General features: G+C 44.1%; 1 protein-coding gene across 1 annotated transcript in view; it reads right to left on the reverse strand.

The window, feature by feature from the left end:
• PUSL1 (pseudouridine synthase like 1) overlaps window positions 1-21127 on the reverse strand; it is a 64947-nt gene that overhangs the window by 12153 nt on the left and 31667 nt on the right. Inside the window, exons 3-5 of the mRNA XM_056543359.1 lie at window positions 14571-14758; window positions 9498-9644; window positions 7162-7329 (exon numbers count right to left, since the gene is read on the reverse strand). Coding sequence (XP_056399334.1) covers window positions 7162-7329; window positions 9498-9644; window positions 14571-14758 — 503 coding nt within the window. The remainder of the gene's footprint in view (window positions 1-7161; window positions 7330-9497; window positions 9645-14570; window positions 14759-21127) is intronic.

The raw sequence follows: 21127 nt of genomic DNA on the forward strand, positions 1-21127 counted from the left end.
CTGAGACCTGTAGTGCGCCAGCAGAGCACTTTTCACCCCCATATGGGGTGTTTTCTGAATCGGGAGAAATTGGGCTTCAAATTTTGGGGGGTATTTTCTGCTATTATCCTTTTTAAAAATGTAAAATTTTTGGGAAACCAAGCATTTTAGGTAAAACATTTATTTTTATTTTTTACATATGCAAAAGTCGTGAATCACCTGTGGGGTATTAAGGTTCACTTTACCCCTTGTTACGTTCCCCGAGGGGTCTAGTTTCCAAAATGGTATGCCATGTGTTTTTTTTTTGCTGTCCTGGCACCATAGGGGCTTCCTAAAGGTGACATGCCCCCCAAAAACCATTTGTCGCTCCTTCCCTTCTGAGCCCTCTACTGCACCCGCCGAACAATTAACATAGACATATGAGGTATGTCCTTACTCGAGAGAAATTGGGTTTCAAATACAAGTAAAAATTTTCTCTTTTCTACCAATTGCAAAAATTCTAAAATTGGGTCTACAAGAACATGCGAGTGTAAAAAATGAAGATTGTGAATTTTCTCCTTCACTTTTCTGCTATTCCTGTGAAACACCTAAAGGGTTAATACACTTACTGAATGTCATTTTGAATACTTTGGGGGGTGTAGTTTTTATAATGGGGTCATTTATGGGGTATTTCTAATATGAAGACCCTTCAAATCCACTTCAAACCTGAACTGGTCCATGAAAAATAGCGAGTTTGAAAATTTTGTGAAAAATTTCCAAATTGCTGCTGAACTTTGAAGCCCTCTGGTGTCTTCCAAAAGTAAAAACTCATTAATTTTATGATGCAAACATAAAGTAGACATATTGTATATGTGAACCCAAAAATGTTTTATTTTGAATATCCATTTTCCTTACAAGCAGAGAGCTTCAAAGTTAGAAAAATGCAAAATTTTCATTTTTTTCATCAAATTTGGGGATTTTTCACCAAGAAAGGATGCAAGTTACCATAAAATTTTACCACTAAGTTAAAGTAAAATATGTCACGAAAAAACAATCTCAGAATCAGAATGATAACTAAAAGCATTCCAGAGTTATTAATGTTTAAAGTGACAGTGGTCAGATGTGCAAAAAACGCTCCGGTCCTTAAGGTGTAAAATGGCCTGGTCCTTAAGGGGTTAAAGGGGTTCTCCGCCCCTGGCATCTTATCCCCTATTCAGAGGATAGGGGATAAGATGTCAAATCGCCAGGGTCCCGCTGCTTGGGACCCCGGGGATCGGCGCTGCGGCACCCTGCCATCATTACTGCACAGAGTGAGTTCGCTCTGTGCGTAATGACGGGCGATACAGGGGCCGGAGCAGGGTGATGTCATGGCTCCGCCCCTCATGACATCATGGCCCGTTCCCTTAATGCAAGTCTATGGCAGGGGGCGTGACGACCGCCACGCCCCCTCCCATAGACTTGTATTGACAGGGGCGGGCCGTGACATCACGAGGGGCGGAGCCGTGACGTAACGATGCTCCGGCCCCTGTATTGCCCGTCATTACGTGCAGAGTGATCTCGCTCTGCGCAGTAATGATAGCAGGGTGCTGCAGCAGCGGGACCCCGGCGATCTGACATCTTATCCCCTATCGTTTGGATAGGGGATAAGATGTCTAGGGGCGGAGTACCCCTTTAAGGGGTTAAACACCGCAACAGCAACAAAACTTCGGACACGGATTTCCATAAGAGCCCCAGTGGGGTGTATTAAAGTAGATTTAGGGAGCCAGGAATATGACCCCACTGTCCTAGGTATTGAGTTGCACTTTAACTATGGGATTTTACTGTATCCTAAACATATACAAAGTCAACATAACTTGTATAAACATTCCTGCGGACAGTCCGGCTGCAGACGTCTGGTGACCGGATTATGACACGCTATATATTAACGGGCTATAAAATGGCCCCGAGCCGCCATACATGAGAGGTCAGTGACCTCCCAATATATCTGCTATAACAATGTGTCAGACGATACAACATTGTTCTGGCTGCAGATTTACTGCGCCGGACCCAACATTATTACGACTTGTAAATTTCATGTTTTTTACAGTGACGGGTGGAGTCGCCGGTGACGCACGAAGAATGCGGGGTAAGTTATTCGCAGCAGATGTTCGCCCTTCATTCATGGGAAAAATGTCTTCCCGCCTCTGGCATCTCATGTTCTGCTGCAAAAAATAAAAATGGCAGAATTATTACTCATAGAGCAGAAGTTTACAGCGACTCCACCCTTCCCATTTACAAACAGCACTTAATAGGACTGTTCAGGATTTCAAAAACAGCGCCACCCCATGGATATCAGGCAAACCATGTGGTCATACTGCTACGTCTGTGTTTCCCAACCCGTTTGCCTCCAGCTGTTGCAAAACTACAACTCCCAGCATGCCCGGACAGCCAAAGGCTGTCCGGGCATGCTGGAAGTTGTAGTTTTGCAACAGCTGGAGGCACTCTGGCCGGGAAACACTGCTCTATAATGGTGACCCTATGAGTCAGCAATAGTCTGAAATATCTTACAGATAATAGTTTACTCGTGGACCATGTGTGGTCCAAAAGAACCATCAGGAGTTGTGTTAAGACTCTCTCCTCCTACTATACTCCTAGTTGTAAGTACAGTAGCAGGTACGGTCCGCCGAAGTCCACTGGGCACCTACTACACACAGCGATCCCCAGAAGACACAATCGCCAACTATAGCGCAATAGCTTAATGGTGATTCCAGACATGGCCAAAGGGGGGCAGCAGAGAGACGACTGTGGCTCTCTGCACTACAGAGGGTAAAGTAATCCAAAATGTTTACAAAAACGTGCAACATTTTTAATAAGTTCCAACTTTTTATAACTTTGTAACAGCTTTTTATTTAAAGGGGTACTCCAGTGGAAAACATTTTTTTTTTTAAAGTCAACTGGTGCCACAAAGTTAAACAGATTTGTAAATGACTTCTATTTAAAAATCTTAATCCTTCCAGTACTTATCAGCTGCTGTATACTCCACGGGAAGTTGTATTTCTTTTTGGAGTTCTCTTCTGTGTGACTGCAGTGCTCTCTGCTGACACCTCTGTCCATATCAGGAACTGTCCAGAGCAGTAGAGGTTTGCTATGGGGATTTGCTTGTACACTGGACAGTTCCTGACATGGACAGAGGTGTCAGCAGAGAGCACTGTGGTCAGAAAGAAAGGAATTCCAGAAAGAAATACAACTTCCTCTGTAGCAAACAGCAGCTGATAAGTACTGGAAGGATTAACATTTTTAAATAGAAGTCATTTACAAATCTGTTTAACTTTCTGACACCAGTTGATTAAAAAAAAAATTATACTGGAGTACCCCTTTAACAATATTTTTTTTGTCCTCAGAGTTCCCCTTTAAATGGGCACTGTCAGATTCAAAAAACTTTTTGTACTCTTTTGTAACCTTTCTATTATATTTCATTTAAAAAAGTTCTCTCCTTTTTATAGAAATCATGGCTTATAAAAAATAAAAAATAAATTAAAAAAAAAAAGGGTCCCCATACCATCCAGAACATAATCCTGTCTGGCTGCAGCAGCATCCTTGTCCCAGCTAGAAAATACAAAAAATCATAGAAAATACATACAAAATACACAAAGTGAGGGTGGGACTAGTACTCCTCTGAAAACAGAGAGGGGAGGGGTTACAGTGCACCCTGCAGTGATTGGAAGAAGAAACCCAGCACAGAAGACTCAGGGAGGAAGTGAATGTATGGTGAATCTGGGCGGGCTCAGTGCTTGCATCGGACACGCCCCTTTCTGAGCAGTGGATATCAGAATGAGTAAGCAGCAGAACAGAGGGATTTGTGAGCCAAGTACAGAAGCTAGACATAAAAAAGATATGTAGAAATCTGCATGGAGTAATGAGTAACATATATTTAAGCACTTTTTTTCTGTGATAGGAAAGAAATGCTTTAAAGTGAATGGAGCTGTGCTGAAGTTTTCATTGTGGACTGAACTGAGGACAGGTGGGTAGATCTTTTTTGGCCTTCCTGTCTCTTTAGCATACTGACTGCTCAGTCAGAAAATTGGACTTTACAAGGGTATTCCACTTAGTCCCACGATTCCCATGCAGTCTTTATGGAGAGCTGCCCCTGTACTGTAATGTATGAAAGGCACCAGACACCCACATTCTCCCATTAGGCATAAATCCTAGGAGGTAGGGCCCGCACCTATTAGGTATTATTAGCGGAATTAACAATTTGTAATGTTTTGCCTTAAACAGCTCTCCACAATGTATCTCTTGGTGGAGTTTAGCTCGGTAGAGATGGCCAAACCCCCTTGTCCAGTACTTGTCACAAAGTCCGTTTTCAGAGGCTTCAGCCTTCAGGAGTAAAACTCCCATCTGAGGGTCAGGTTCCTCTCAGCCTTCCTAGGCAGACTGATCATCAGCTATTCTTATTGCTCTTTAGTGAGCTGTCTCCAGCACCTGTGCTGATCAGGGCTTGTCTAAAATCTGGCGTGACCCAGGAAGCAGAATGAAAGACCCCACTGCCAACCCTACATTTCATTATGTAAAAATTGGCAGAAAATAGGACTTACTGAAAGTTCCTAGCATGCTAAGTTTTGCTAATGATTTAACTCCTTCCTGGATTTCTCATGTCTCACCTAGCTTTCCCTGACTGAGATATGCTCCTCCTGAAACCTGGTTGCTACATTTGATGGGTAACTTGGGGAAATATAGTGCTCCTTAAAGGAGTACTCCTCTGCTCAGCGTTTGGAACAAACTGTTCAGAACGCTGGAGCCGGCGCTGGGAACTGTCACGCCCCCTCCCATAGACTTACATTGAGGGGGTGGCGGCTTGACAACATGAGGGGTGGGGCTATTACATCACGGGCGCCCTTTGCCGGCTACAGCGTTTGGAACAGTTTGTTCCAAAAGCTGAGCAGCAGAGTACCCCTTTAACCACCATTCTTGTCAATGTCTCACTATCTATCCATATACATCTATATCTATTTATCTACCCTTTAAAGAAAAAAGCCTTACATATTGTTAATTCACCAAATTTATTTTAACAAAAATTTAGTAGAATTTTATAAACAGGTTATTCTGGCTTGATTTTGGGCAGGAAGAAGGAAATTAAATGACACACAGGGTGGGTTTGCGTTGGCTTCCAAGGACCCACCCAAAGACCTCATGTCTCAATTGGTGTAAGATTGGGAAAAAAACATTATGAATATAATAAACATTATACAGTATATTATTCATACTATTTATATATATATTATAAGCTTCACTTAATGGATTTGCAGCCGGTCGCTTATCGATCATTTCTTTTTAATAAAACCTAATCGACCAGGCCAGGAATGAGTCACAAAGATGGCAGAGAACAGGCCACCCACACGGTAACGCCAGGCGCTGTGTATATCTTCACACCCTCAGTCAGATCTGGCTAGAATGCCCAAAACCAACATTTATTAGGCTCCTGGAGGGAGAAGTGGATTATAAAAGCAACACTACGTGCCGCACAGCGAGTACAAATAGAAATACCCAATATCTGCCAAACCATTGGCTTGCCGTGAATGAGGCGCGCCATGTGCCAACACTATTGAAATGTTCTAAGAAAAAGTAAAGACTTTCAGAGAAAAGTCTTAGCACAATGGCCAAAGGTACACTGGATTCATTTCAAATATGCTGGACCACCATTGGTCTGTGTGTGATCAATAGATATCTACATTAACAAAACGGACATCAGCACTGAGAGGAGAAAGAGGTCATTTATAAGGTGCCACAAGGGGTTAAAGGGGTACTCCTGTGGAAAACTTTTTATTTTAAATCAACTGGTGCCAGAAAGTTAAACAGATTTGTAAATCACTTCTATTAAAAAAATCTTAATCCTTCCAGTACTTATTAGCGGCTGTATATTAACGAGAAAGCCAAAAAAGAAATGCATTTCCTCTGATGTCATGACCACAGTGCTCTCTGCTGACCTCTGATGTCAATTTTAGGAACTGTCCAGAGCAGGAGAAAATCCCCATAGCAAACAAATGCTGCTCTGGACAGTTCCTAAAATGGACAGCAGAGGTCAGAAGAGAGCACTGTGGTCATGACATCAGAGGAAATGCATTTATTTTTTTATTTCTCTTTAGTATACAGCCCCTAAAAAGTACTGGAAGGATTAAGATTTTTTAATAGAAGTGATTTACAAATCTGTTTAACTTTCTGGCACCAGTTGATTTAAAAAAAAAAAAAAAAGTTTTCCACGGGAGTACCCCTTTAAACTCACAGCTTCTAGGATCTAGTGTAGGAAAGCCTGTATACTGTGCCTGTCCTCAAGCTGAAACAGACATTTGGGAGGAGCATTAGATGTGTCAGTCAGATGCTCACAGCCAATCAGCAATCACCTGGAGTGTTCTCAGAAAAGATGATTGGCTGACAGAACTCTACTCACAAGGCTCCTCCCTAATGAAGTTTTCAGCTGGATGCAAGGCAAAAATAAAGCTGTTGTCACCCGGCTAGCTTAAAGGGGTACTCCACTGACCAGCATTAGGAAGTAAATGTTCCGAACGCTGTTTTCGCGCTGCGGGGGTCGCTCACGCCCCTTCAATGCAAGTCAATGGGAGGGGGCGTGACGGCCGTCACGCCCCCTCCCATTGACTTGCATTGAGGGGGCGTGACCATGATGTCACGAGGGACGCGGCCGACCCCCGCAGCGCGAAAACAGCGTTCAGAACATTTACTACCAAACGCTGGCCAGTGGAGTACCCCTTTAACCCTTGAAGCTTAACTAGAAAATTAAGCTCGCTCTGGCCATTCAAGACATGAGTCCTGGATGCCCGAGCGGTGCCCTGGCTTTAAATGCAGGGCTAAATGCCTAAAGAATCCACCTGCCCGACACCAGGAACTGCTTGTCCTGGATATCTGGTGAAAGGATTTCCACATCCCTGAGTATGGCAATGCATGGATGAGCACTGGCAAACACTGAAAAGGCTGCAGCGCTCGCACAAGTGCACTGACCCCTATAGACAGCTAAATGGTGGTGCATTGTGTCACTGCTAATCTAATGGACAGGCCAGTGTTTCTCAACCAGTGTGCCTGCGGCTGTTGCAAGACTACAACTTCCAGTATGCTGGGAGTTGTAGTTTTGCAACAGCTGGAGGCCCACTGGTTGGGAAATACTGGGAAAGACCATCAACTTTATACGGCTGGAGAGCATCTTCCTTGTATTACCTGTTATGATTTGGTAAAAGGCTGGTGGATGGGGATATAGATGCCTGCAGTAAAGTCTTCACTGGAGACTTGAGCGGTGTATCCTTATTTGTGGACCTGAAGCCGCTAAAATCATGAGTGCCGACAAAAAACTGGGCAGCTTCCTGAATCCGTGGAATATCGAGATGACTGTAAATAGAAACAAAATAAATAAAAGTTTATGCATGCAGCCTGTAAATCCACAATATAGTGTATGCATGAAACCTGCAAATCCAGACTAGTGTATGCAATCCAGAATGGTGTATGCATGCAATCTGCACTTCCAGAATAGTGGATGCATGAAACCTGCAAATCCAGAATAGCGTATGCATGCAATCTGCTAATCCAGACTAGTGTATGCATGCAATCTGCTAATCCAGAATAGTGTATGCATGCAATCTGCTAATCCAGAATAGTGTATGAATACAATCTGCAAATCCAGAAGAGTGTATATTTGCAATCTGCAAATCCAGAATAGTGTATGCATGCAATCTGCACTTCCAGAATAGTGGATGCATGAAACCTGCAAATCCAGAATAGCGTATGCATGCAATCTGCTAATCCAGACTAGTGTATGCATGCAATCTGCTAATTCAGAATAGTGTATGAATACAATCTGCAAATCCAGAAGAGTGTATATTTGCAATCTGCAAATCCAGAATAGTGTATGCATGCAATCTGCACTTCCAGAATAGTGGATGCATGAAACCTGCAAATCCAGAATAGCGTATGCATGCAATCTGCTAATCCAGACTAGTGTATGCATGCAATCTGCTAATCCAGAATAGTGTATGAATACAATCTGCAAATCCAGAAGAGTGTATATTTGCAATCTGCAAATCCAGAATAGTGTATGCATGCAATCTGCACTTCCAGAATAGTGGATGCAAGCAATCTGCAAATCCGGAATAGTGTATGCATGCAATCTGCAAATCCGGAAGAGTGTATATATGCAATCTGCACATCCAGAATAGTGTATGCATGCAATCTGACCTAAATTCCTAACCCCAAGGCCGTAGCCCGGGGTGCAAAAACACCTCTAATTAACCCCCCTTTTTAAAATGTAACTTTTATTTTATATACTCTTAAAAATGAGAATAACCCAGCAAGGTGATGATTAAAATTGGGATGTCAGGTAGGATAGTATAAATGTGATTAGAGCAGTATGGCTTCCAAGTCAAGGGCTCTGCAGCAGCCCAACATTCCTACACTGACACCAAATTAAAACACTAAATTGCCGCCTCTACATGTTTCGCCGTCTCCACGGCGTTTTCAAGAGGCAAAATGTTGCCACATATATAAAAAAAAAAAAAAGAGTATATAAAATAAAAGTTACATTTTAAAAAGGGGGGTTAATTAGAGGTGTTTTTGCACCCCGGGCTGCGGCCTTGGGGTTAGTAATTTAGGTTTGACTTTTGGCCTTAATAGCCCCCCCCAGGGGTCATTTTTGGAGCTTTGCATGCAATCTGCACTTCCAGAATAGTGTATGCATGCAATCTGCAAATCCGGAATAGTGTATGCATGCAATCTGCAAATCCAGAAGAGTGTATATATGCAATCTGCATATCCAGAATAGTGTATGCATGCAATCTGCCCTTCCAGAATAGTGGGTGCAAGCAATCTGTAAATCCAGAATTGTGTATGCATGCAATCTGCAAATCTGGAATAGTGTATGCATGCAATCTGCAAATCCAGAAGGGTGTATAAATGCAATCTACACTTCCATAATAGTGGATGCATGCAATCTGCAAATCCAGAAGGGTGTATATATGCAATCTACACTTCCATAATAAAGGATGCATGCAATCTGCTAATCCAGAATAGTGTATGCATGCAATCTACACTTCCATAATAGTGTATGCATGCAATCTGCTAATCCAGAATAGTGTATGCATGCAATCTGCACTTCCAGAATAGTGGATGCATGCAATCTGCAAATCCAGAGGAGTGTATATATGCAATCTGCAAATCCTAAATAAAAAATGCAAGCAATTTGAAAATCTATAATAGCATATGCATGCAACCCGCAAATCTGGAATAGTGCATGTATGCAATCTGCAAATATGTGTATGTATGTATGTACACAATCTTCAAATCTAGACTAATATATGCATGAAACCGGCAAATCTAGAATAGTATATGTATGCAAGCAATCTGCAAATCTAGATTAATGTATGCATGCAATCTAAAAATGGAGAATTATGTATGTGATCTGCTAATCCAGAAGAGTGTATGCATGCAATCTGCAAATCCAGCAAGGTCACGTTGCATAGATCGATACAATAAAGGTTTCTGTTGCACATTGGTGTTACACTTACCTTTCACTTGCCGCCCAGCATAGATTGCGTTCAAACACTGGCAAATCTGTGTAGTGACATCCGGTGACTACTCGGTAAAAGTACTTGCGAGAAATCGCCTTGAAACGGGCATGAAAGTCCTCACTGACACGGATGGCTTTTATTATGCTTGGGAGGGGAACATATCATTTTATTAAACAGTCAACTTAGAATTAGGAAAAAAACAAAATGTCCTTCCTATGAGGCCAACAAACCAGAATATGATGAAAATTGCGCCATAATGCGCCCTGCGTATATTTACATCTAAAAGGATATTTGCTACTGGCCCTTTAACTTTTATACAGTGAAGAACATAAATAACATCCCAATGCTTCCGATACACTGTAGTCTGAGTCCCCCCCAGGCTTATGCACTAGACCTATTCCCTCTCCCCCCTGAAGGTAAGTCCTGAGGGGCTGCTCGGTTACTATTGGAACGTGTTGTGTGCGAGGGCCGTGCATTATTGAGAGGAATGTACAGTTTTCTGTGTTCACGAGCCAGAAATCATTCCCGCCCCATCTCATCTGTTAGTAACAGTAAACATGCCGCGCGTTGCCACTTATCTCTTTTTGCTGTATTTCTCCTGACTGCCAGCAGCATCTGCAATAGATTTTAATGCGATGTGTTTTCAAGACCTCAGCACCAGCTTATCCCTATATAACAAAACTAGAAAAAAATCCACTTGACCGGCAGCGTCCCCTGGTACGTCAGAATGTCCTTTAGGTCCAGCCCAAAATTGGCAATAAGGGATCACAAGCCTAGCCATGTATTCAGGAAACAAACATCCCTATATATCAGAATTTGTGACCAGCATTTAAAAGGGGAACACCACCTAACGCTGGTTTTACACATATTTTTGCTTCTATATTACCCACATCTGACTGCACTTGTGATGAATTGTCAGCCTGAGTAACTGTTTCCCAACCAGTGAGCCTCCAGCTGTTGCAAAACTACAACTCCCTGCATGCCCGGACAGCCTTCGGCTGTCCGGGCATGCAGGGAGTTGTAGTTTTGCAACAGCTGGAGGCATACTGGTTTGGAAACACTGGTCTGGGTCATCAGATCTGTGGTCAGGATGGGAGTTACATATAAGTAATCCCAGAATAGTGTATGCATGCCACCTGCAGGACCAGAATAATGTTTGTGTGCAATCTGCAAATCCAGAAAAGTGTATGCATGCAATGTGCAGATCTCAAATATTTTATGCATGCTATATGAACATCCAGAATAACACATGCATGCAATCTGCAGATCTCAAATATTTTATGCATGCTATATGAACATCCAGAATAACACATGCATGCAATCTGCAAGTCCAGAATAGTTTTTACATGTAATCTGTAAATCTATAATAGTGTATGCAAGTAATCTGCAGATCCAGAAGAACATATGCATGCAATCTGCAAGTCCAGAATAGTGTATATATACATGCAATCTGCAAATCTAGAATAGTGTATAAAGTGACCCCCTGAACTACGATGGCCCCGACATACGATCATTTCAACATGCGATGGCCTTTCAGAGGCCATCGCATGTTGAAGGCAGCATCAACATACAATGCTTTTGTATGTCGGGGCCATCGCATAAACTGCTATCCGGCAGCGCAGACTGCTTCAGCTGCCGCCGGATAGCCATTTACGATGCCCCGTGTGCTGCGGTGATGATCACTCACCTGTCTTTGGGGCTCCGGAGTGTCCTCTTCGGAATTCCCTGCATCGCCGGCGCTCTCCTTTGTGGTCATCGCCCACGCTGTCCCGTCATCCAATAGGAGCAGCGTGCGTAGTGACGTGATGGCGGCGACAGAGAGCGAGGATCTCGGGGAAGCAGAGAAGTCCGGAGCGTTGGGGACACCCCGGGGACGCGGCGACAGTGATGGAGGGCGACATCCAGGGCAGCGGTGACGGTCCGGAGTGGCGGGGACAGGTGAGTACAACTTCCTATTCTTTACATTGCACGGATCCCTCAACATACGATGGTTTCAACAAACGATGGTTCATTTGGAACGGATTACCATCGTATGTTGAGGGACCACTGTATATGCATGCAAGTCCAAAATAGTGTATATATGCATGCAATCTGAAAACCTAGAATATTGTACACGTGCAATCTACAAATCCAGAATAGTGTATGTATATGTATATATATATATATATATATATATATATATATATATATATATATATGTATAAATATATATATATGTATAAATATATATATATATATATATATATATATATATATATATATATATATATTTATTTATATATATGCGTGCAATCTGCAAACCAGTGTGAGGCAGGCCTTAAAGGGGTATTCCAGTTAAAAACTATTTTTTCCACATCAAATGGTGCTAGAAAGTTAGACAGATTTGTAAATTAATTCTATTAAAAAAATATTAATCCTTCCAGTACTTATCAGCTGCTGAAGTTAAGTTGCTCTTTTCTGTCTGACAACAGTGCTCTCTGCTGACACCTCTGTCTGTCTCAGGAACTGTCCAAAGTTGGAGCAAATCCCCATAGAAAACTTCTCCTGCTCCAGACAGTTCCTGAGACAGACAGAAGTGTCAGCAGAGAGCACTGTGGTCAGACAGAAAAGAACAACTCAACTTCAGCAGCTGGTAAGTACTGGTAGGATTAAGATTTTTTTAATGGAAGTAATTTACAAATCTGCTTAACTTTAGGGAGTCAGTTGATATGAAAAAAAATGTTTTTTACTGGAACACCCCTTTAAAATGATCTGTGGGATTCCAATGGGCAACCTGAACCAACCGCGACCTTCATTTTCCTTCTTCAGATGCCATGATCGGCATTGATCACAGCCTCTAAAGAGTTAATGGTGGACATCAGCATGATCGCTGAGGTCCACCATTAGCGGTGAGTGCCCAGCTACTGATAGCAGCCAGTACTCACCCACTATGAAGCGAGCGGGGCTCTGGCGCTCTCTACCTAGACAATAAACATGCCGCAATGTAAATGTATGGTGCCATGCATCAAGGACCAGGGGGGTAAAAGAGTGTTTTTTTGGAGCATTTTTATGTACTTTTTTTGTTTTTGCATAGAGTTTTTAAAATATTTGGGTTTTTGTACAAGTCACAAAATATAGCGTAAAAAATTCACTTTTTGTGCATGTATAACAGCTCTATGACATCTTAAAGGGGTATATCAGGAAAAAAATAATCTTTTTATGTACCAACTGGCTCCAGAAAGTTAAACAGATTTGTAAATTACTTCTATTAAAAAATCTTAATCCTTCTAATAATTATCAGCTGCTGAAGTTGAGTTGTTCTTTTCTGTCTGACAACAGTGCTCTCTGCTGACATCTCTGTCTGTCTCGGGAACTACACAGAGTAGAAGAGGTTTGCTATGGGGATTTGCTTCTACTCTGGACAGTTCCCGAGACAGGTGTCATCAGAGAGCACTTAGACAGAAAAGAACAACTCAAATTCATCAGCTCATAACTACTGAAAGGATTAAGATTTTTTTTTATAGAAGTAATATAGATACAGTTGATATATAACAAAAAAAGTTTTTTCCTGGATAACCCCTTTAAACCAGTACTATGAACTTAAATTTTTATGGCTATAATAATTACGATTATAAAAAATAGAAAATAAATAAATAAACTGCATGTGATGTCTCAAACATTTTCCCACTGAATTCAACTTATGCTTTAAAATAAACCCCCAAGAACTGTGTGTGAACACCGCCTTATAGTAATAACACCCCTGTCTATAGAGGAGCTGCAGCACAGACATGAGTAGTATTGTAGTTCTCTTTCCCACAGGGGGCAGTATTACAAGAGATGCTGGTGATAGTATATAAAACGGACCATACATTTTAAGGAGGTATAGGCTGAATGCTCATTTGGCTGACACACTATGCCCACATACACGCCTGACCAAGTGGGCATGTATGATAGATGGTGAGAGGGGGATGGGCATGCACGTTTTCAAAGGAAAATAGGAATTTGAAATGTGTTAGAATATCTACATGCTTTTTATTATATCAGATTAGATGTTAAAGGGGTACTCCACCCCTAGACATCTTATCCCCTATCCAAAGGATAGGGGATAAGATGTCTGATAGCGGGGGTCCCGCCGCTGAGAGCCCCCGCGATCTCTCCAGCAGCACCCCCTGTCTTCTACTGCACAGTGAACTTCGCTCCGTGCCTGATGCCTGGCGATGCAGGGGCCGGAGGCTCGTGACGTTATGGCCCTGCCCCCTCGTGACACCACGCCCTGCCCACTTGTGACATCACATCCCGCCCCCTCAATGCAAGTCTATGGGAGGGGGAAGGGGGGGGGGGGGTGACGGCAACCAAGCCCCCTCCCATAGACTTGCATTGAGGGGGTGGGGCTGACGTGACGAGGGTTGGGGCCGTAGCGCCCTGCGTTAACGCTCCTTCCCCCTCGTGACATCACGACATGCCCCCTTGTGACATCACATCCCGCCCCCTCAATACTGCCACGCCCCCTCCCATAGACTTGCATTGAGGGGGCGGGGCGTGACGAGGGATGGGGCTGTAACACCCTGCGTTAACGCCCCTGCCCCCTCGTGACATCACGACCTGCCCCCTTGTGACATCATGCCCCGCCCCCACAATGCTGCCACGCCCCTCCCATAGACTTGCATTGAGGGGGCGGGGCGTGACGAGGGATGGGGGTGTAAGGCCCTGCGTTAACTCCCCTGCCCCCTCGTGACATCACGCCCTGCCCCCTCAATGCAAGTCAATGGGAGGGGGCGTGGCTGCTGCCACGCCCCCTCCCATAGACTTGTATTGAGGGGGCAGGCCGGGGCATTACGTGAGGAGGGATGTGGCCGTAACATCACGAGCCTCTGGCCCCTGCATCGCCCGTCATCAGGCACGGAGTGAAGTTTGCTGTGCACCAGATGACAGGGGGACCCCCGCGATCACACATTTATGTCCTATCCTTTGGATAGGGGAGAAGGTGTCTAGGGGTGGAGTACCCCGTTAATATTGACCTAAAACCAAGATAAACTAGCAGGGCATGGAGGGCTACCTTTTTGTTCTGTATACATGTTTGGTAATACTCACCTGATGGGTTCCGGCATTAGATGGAAATTCAAAGCTTTCACCAATAAGTCTTCTGAGAATGAAGGTTTATCTGGGGGCCTTTCAATATCTACATGTGCAGAATTACAGATCGCATGGACTCCCGCATCTGTACGGCTGGAGATGGAGAATGTCACTTTGCCGACAGGCCTGAGCTTCTGTGCTGCCCTCTATAGGTAGAAAATAAAACAACATTTTATAAGATTAATCCCAACACCCGTGTTATCACAGCCCCCTCTAGTGGCTCAGTGTAGGACAGCAGAATTTACAATGCATTTGGAAAGTTTTCAGACCCTTTCGCTTTTTTGGTTTTTCACAATTTTGTTATGTTGCGGACTTGCGTTAACCTTTAAAAAAAATTATGTCCCCCCCCCCCATCATCCTGCACTCAATACCCCATAATGTGAAAAAGTGTAAACAGAATGGGAGAAATTTTTGCTAAATTACTGAAAAGGAAAAACAACAATCTTGCAGTGACATAAGTATTCAGACCCTTTACTCAGGACTTAGTTGATGCCCCTTTGGCAGTGATTCCAGCCTCCAGTCTTCTATGGGAGGGGGCCACAAGATTTGGGGATTTTTGCCATTCAGAGCTGCAGATCCTTTCAGGACCCTTGATGGAAGCCATTTTAAGGTCTCTCCAGAGATGTTCCATTGGGTGCGAGCTCTGGTTGGGCCATTCAAGAACATATACAGAGTTGTCCCTATGCGGCTCCTGTGTTGTCTTGTTTGGGTGATAAGGCCTCATTCACATTGCCGTCAGGCTCCATTAGCTGGAGCTCCGTCGACAGTTCCGTCTATCGAAGTTTAGTGGAGAAAAACTTTCCTTTTCTTCACTAAATTCCTGTAAAATTACTAGGTCACTGACGAACCCCATTTCAGGGTCCGAAATAAAAAAAAAGGAAAAAAAAGAAAAGAAAGAGGGGCAATTGGACTCTTAGTGGGTGGGATGCTAGCCTAAGGGTCATTGTCTTGTTATGCTATGTGGTCATGGTGCGGCAGTATTATTTGTCTCTTGTATACTTGGTAATATTGGTCTTAGTATACTGAATTTCGTCAGTAACAGCAGCATGGCAGATATAGGATGATAACAACCCTAGTAGCTATAGGATGACAACTTAACCCTTAGAGCACACAGCCTATTTACATTCGCGCAATTGTGCGAAACCACCGGCAGTTGCCTCTGAGAACCCCACACAGATCCTGCAGCCTCATCTGGTCTTTCCACATTTGGAACCCGAAGTCGTATATCTAGCGGTCAGTGCAGGATTCTTTTCGGTGCTATGCACTTACTTTGTCTATATCATTTCCAAGCACCTCCGGATCACAACAGTATCTGAATTGACCCGTATCTGGTGTGCGTAAGGGGATCTAGCAGTGCCTCCTAGTTTCTACATTTACAGCTATCTATACTGGAACAACCTGGGGGAACCTATATCCTACTGAGGGGCACCTATCTACAAGCAGGGGGGGGGGACCCTAGCTATCTAATGGAGGGGGCATTATTACCATTTGGAGTACCATGGGAGGTGAAGATGGTGTTGGAAAAGTACAGAGCCCAAGATGTTGGTATGACAGATTCTGCACATATGAGTTGTGGTTGAAAGAAGCATCATGGTAGTCTGGGCTGGATGGACTCCAATCAGAGAAGACACCACTGGATGTAACTAGACTGTACCCATATACTGTGATAACTGTTATGACTTATATGGTCAGCAGATTTTGTGTACAGCTGGTATCTACCACTGTATGGGGTATTTTTGGTATGTGTATAAAGTATTATCTTAAACAGTATGGCGCCATTATTCAAACACAGAGTTTTCAGTGTACAGTGATCCCTCAACATACGATGGTAATTCGTTCAAAAATGAACGTTACTTGACTCCATCGTATGTTGAGGGATCCGTGCAATAGTAATACAGTACAGTATAGAAAGTTATACTTGCACGTCCCCCCGCTCCAGACCATCACCCCTGCCCTGGATTGTCGCTGTGATCACATCCCCGGGGTGTACCCACCGCTCCAGACCATCACCCCTGCCCTGGATTGTCGCTGTGATCACATCCCCGGGGTGTCCCCGCCGCTCCGGACCATCACCCCTGCCCTGGATTGTCGCTGTGATCACATCCCCGGGGTGTCCCCGCCGCTCCGGACCATCACCCCTGCCCTGGATTGTCGCTGTGATCACATCCCCGGGGTGTCTCCGCCGCTCCAGACTGTCACCGTTGGCCAGGATCGTCGCTCTCCATCGCCGTCATCACGTCGCTATGCACGCCGCTCCTCTTGGATGACGGGACAGCGTGCGCGGCGATGACGACAAAGGAGAGCGACGCCCATGCAGCGGAGCACAAAGGGGACAGTCCAGAACATCGGGGACAGGTGAGTCACACTCACCTGACCACACGGGGCAACTTTAATTGCTATCCGGCAGCAGCTGGAGCAGTCTGCGCTGCCGGATAGCCATTTATGCAATGGCCTTGACATACAAAAGCATAGCATGTTGATGCTGCCTTCAACATGCGATGGCCTCTGAGAGGCCATTGTATGTTGAAATTATCGTATGTCCGGGCCATCGTAGGTCGGGGAATCACTGTATAAGCTTAAGTAAGTAATACACGCCACATTTTCAAAGGTAGCACGCGTTGCCTTACAAATCAGGTGCAATTACCAACCAGCACCCAAATCTTGTGTAAAACCAGACACTTCATTTGTTTGGCGCCAAACAGGTCAGACTTCACCCTCACAGAGCCGTGACGTGCCGCAACGTGGAGCAGTCATGTGAAGTGACCCAAATTAACCTATCTGCTCCGACCCACACGGCTGGATGCTTGAACACTTTCATGCAACACTTTAGCAGCCCAAGCGTGCAAGTGGTGTTGTGCCTGACATTAGTCAGCCTACAAGTGCAACTACTCCCAATGTTGAGAGAGGAAAAAGTTTTTGGCCGCAGTTCTCTCTAGATTTCATAAGACCAGAGAATCTTGTTTCCCACAGTCTAACAGTCCTTTGTGCCCATTTTTGTAGACAGCTTTCATGTGTCTTCTCCGAGGAGAAGCTTCTCACAGGATACTCCACCATAAAGCTCAGATTAGTGGAGAAATGGTTGACTTAAAGGCTTATTCCGATGGAAAACTATCAACTGGCTCCAGAAAGTTACACACATTTGTAAATTACTTTTATTAAAAAAATCTTAATACTTCCAGTACTTATCAGCTGCTGTATGCTCCAGAGGAAGTTGCGAAGTTCTTTTTTATGACCACGGTGCTCTCTGCTTCCACCTCTGTCCATGTCAGGAACTGTCCAGAGCAGGAGAGGTTTGCTATGGGGATTTGTTCCTACTCTGGACAGTTCCTGACATGGTGTCGGCAGAGAGCACTGTGGTCAGACAGAAAAGAACAACAACTTCCTCTGTAGTACACAGCAGCTTATAAGTACTGGAAGGATTAGGATTTTTAGCTCTTTTTTTCTATTCCTGGATAACCCCTTTAAGAATTATGGAGGTCACTGTGCTCAAGGGAACTTTAAGTGCAGCAGAATTTTTTGTACCCTTCTGCAGATCTGTGTATCCACATAATCCTATCTCCGAGCTCTACAGGCAGTTCTTTTCCTCTCATAACTTGTTTTTTGCTCCGATATGAATCGTGAGACCTTATATAGCGGGGCTGTGTCTTTCCAAATCCCGTCCGATCAGCTGACTTTATCACAGGTCACTCTGATCAAGGTGAAGAAACGGGAGGTTTCCAGATCTAAGTGTCATAGCGATGGGTCTGAACACTTTGCAAATTTATTAAAGGAAAAAACAAAATTTACCAACATTTCTAAAAATCTTCAGTCTCATGCGTATTGACTGAAGATTTTATAATGTGGATTTCATTTTATTTTTTTATTAAAAGGCCACAACATAATAAAACGGCACTCTCGGTAAAACAAATTTTTGCTATTGCGCTCCTTATGGTAAATAAAAAATCTTTTTAATGTACTTTGTTGAAGTTTCCTTAGTTTGTGTTTAAAAAAAGCTGCCACTAGGTGTCTCCCTACTTGTCCAGAGCACATTTCCCACCATCTCTTGCACAGACTTTGGACTCCTGCTGGCCTGGCAGAAGTCCAAAATCAGGAAATGCTGAGGAGGGCGTGTGCAGCCTTATCCAATCAGAGCTCATCACACACTGAACTGCTCTGGGATGTGTGTAGCATAGTGAGGGAGGAAGTTCTCCCCTGTATGGCTTCAGAGTCTAAGCAGAAAATACAGAGCAATATCAAGGTAGAAAACTAAAAAATAATAAAAATAAAGGCAGAGGGTGGTTTATCATGATAGGGCAGTGAACTGGGAGGATTATACAATGTAACAAGATCATGAGAGGTACTCTTTAAGGGTCTGAAAACTTTAATGGCTTGAACAATGTAAAAGTAAATACTTTGGCTATTAATGCCTCTTGGTAGTAGATACTATTCTCCGCCCTCCACTATAATCTACAGCTGAACGATACGGACGTACATGAGACAATGCACTTGGCTTGAGCTGCCCGGTTAAAGTTTAAAAAAAAATAAAAATATATAAAAAAAATATAATGAAAAATGTAGATTTCGTAACCAGAACACACAGGGGTATGCCTGGGAACCAGAACCAGAGAGAGAAATCAGTCTTTCCCCCTTCTCCATGTCTGTGTTGTTAAAATTGACATGTGTTTTTCATTATGGGGTAAAAATCATATTTTTTAGGATCGGGAGGAAATAAGATATTCCCTGAGAAAAAATACTGTATTCTGGAGAGTCACAGACGACAGAAGAATGAAGAAGGCCAATATAAATTCTGCTCATCCTGATGCCCATCACACCACATTATGTAGGACCTGGGAATAGTTCAGTTTGTATTACTATATATATATATATATCTTCATGAATATAGTTTGCAGTGGTCTCCAAACTGTGGACCTCCAGATGTAGCAAAACTACAACTCCCAGCATGCCCGGAGAGCCGTTGGCTCTCCGGGCATGCTGAGAGTTGTAGTTTTGCAACAGCTGGGGGTGCACAGTTTAGAGACCACTGCTTTGGGGCTTGTGCACACAGACCATTTTAAAGGGGTACTCCAGTGAAAAAAAAATGTATTAAATCAACTGGTGCCAGAAAGTTAAACAGATTTGTAAATTACTTCTATTTAATAATCTTAATCCTTCCAGTACTTATCAGCTGCTGTATGCTCCACAGGATGTTGTGTACTTCTTTCCAGTCTGACCACAGTGCTCTCTGCTGCCACCTCTGTCCATGTCAGGAACTGTCCAGAGCAGGAGAGCTTTGCTAAGGGGATTTGTCATTCTCCGGACAGTTCCCGACACCAACAGAGGTGGCAGCAAAGAGCACTGTGGTCAGACTGGAAAGAAGTACACAACTTCCTCTGGAGCATACAGCAGCTGATAAGTACAGGAAGGTTTAAGATTTTTAAAGAGAAGTAATTTACAAATCTGCAGTACAATTTCCTCTGCAGTACCTCTTAAACTGTTAATAGCACCTCTTTATTAATCGATTGATTTTATGCATTTTGGTGTTATAAATATCATGCAGGAAAATAGTAAATACAGAATATAAGTGATCATTCAAAGCAAATAAATCCTCAGACATTTACACAACCTCTGTGTACTTTGCATGGTAGAACGTTTAGGAAGGCACATTTCCATGAAGCTGGCACTGGCCCAGCCTCGCTTCATATTGTGGCTTGTGCACACAGCAGCTTAGATTAGTGGCACGTGGCGCATAGACAGCAGGTTTACGGTATATGTTCTGTACGGTAGTTGACTCCAGTGCCGCAGACAAACTACACTGGACAACATAAAATCTACAGCAAATTAGTTTATCCACAATTTGGGGTAATTCGGCTTTCCTGAATGGTAATGTGAACACTAAAACTGCAATTTGGGAGTGACAGACTTATCTCTGCATAGTTAGGTACACTTAACCCCTTTAATGGGGTACTCCGCCCCTAGACATCTTATCCCCTATCCAAAGGATAGGGGATAAGATGTCTGAACGTGGGGTTCACGCTGCTGGGGACCCCCTGCGATCTCGGCTGCGGCGCCCGAGACATCCGGTGCACGTAGCAAACTTCGCTCTGAGCCGGATGACTGGAGAAGCGGGCCAGAGGCTCGTAACGTCACGGCCACGCCACTCTTGTGTTGTCACGACCACGCCCCCTCCATGCAAGTCTATGGGAGGGGGCGTTGTGGCCGTCATGCCCCCTCCCATAGACTTGCATTGAGGGTGTGTGGCTGTGATGCTCTAAACAAACGCCGGGTGCAGCAGGGAGATCGCGGGGGTCCCCAGCAGTGGGACCTAGGGATCGACTGATTATGGGTTTGGCCGATATTATCGGCCGATAATCACGATTTTGGGCATTATCGGTATCGGCAATTACCTTGCCGATAATGTGCCGCCCCCCGCACCGCCCCCACCGCGACCGCCCGTCCCCCCCCCCCCAACGACCCACCGCACCGCGTCGCTCCCCCCACCGCACCGACCCGCCCCCATTGCCTCCCCCATCCCCAGT

The sequence above is a fragment of the Hyla sarda genome, chromosome 10 (assembly GCF_029499605.1).
Source record: "Hyla sarda isolate aHylSar1 chromosome 10, aHylSar1.hap1, whole genome shotgun sequence".
In the NCBI taxonomy this organism is placed as follows: Eukaryota; Metazoa; Chordata; class Amphibia; order Anura; family Hylidae; genus Hyla; species Hyla sarda.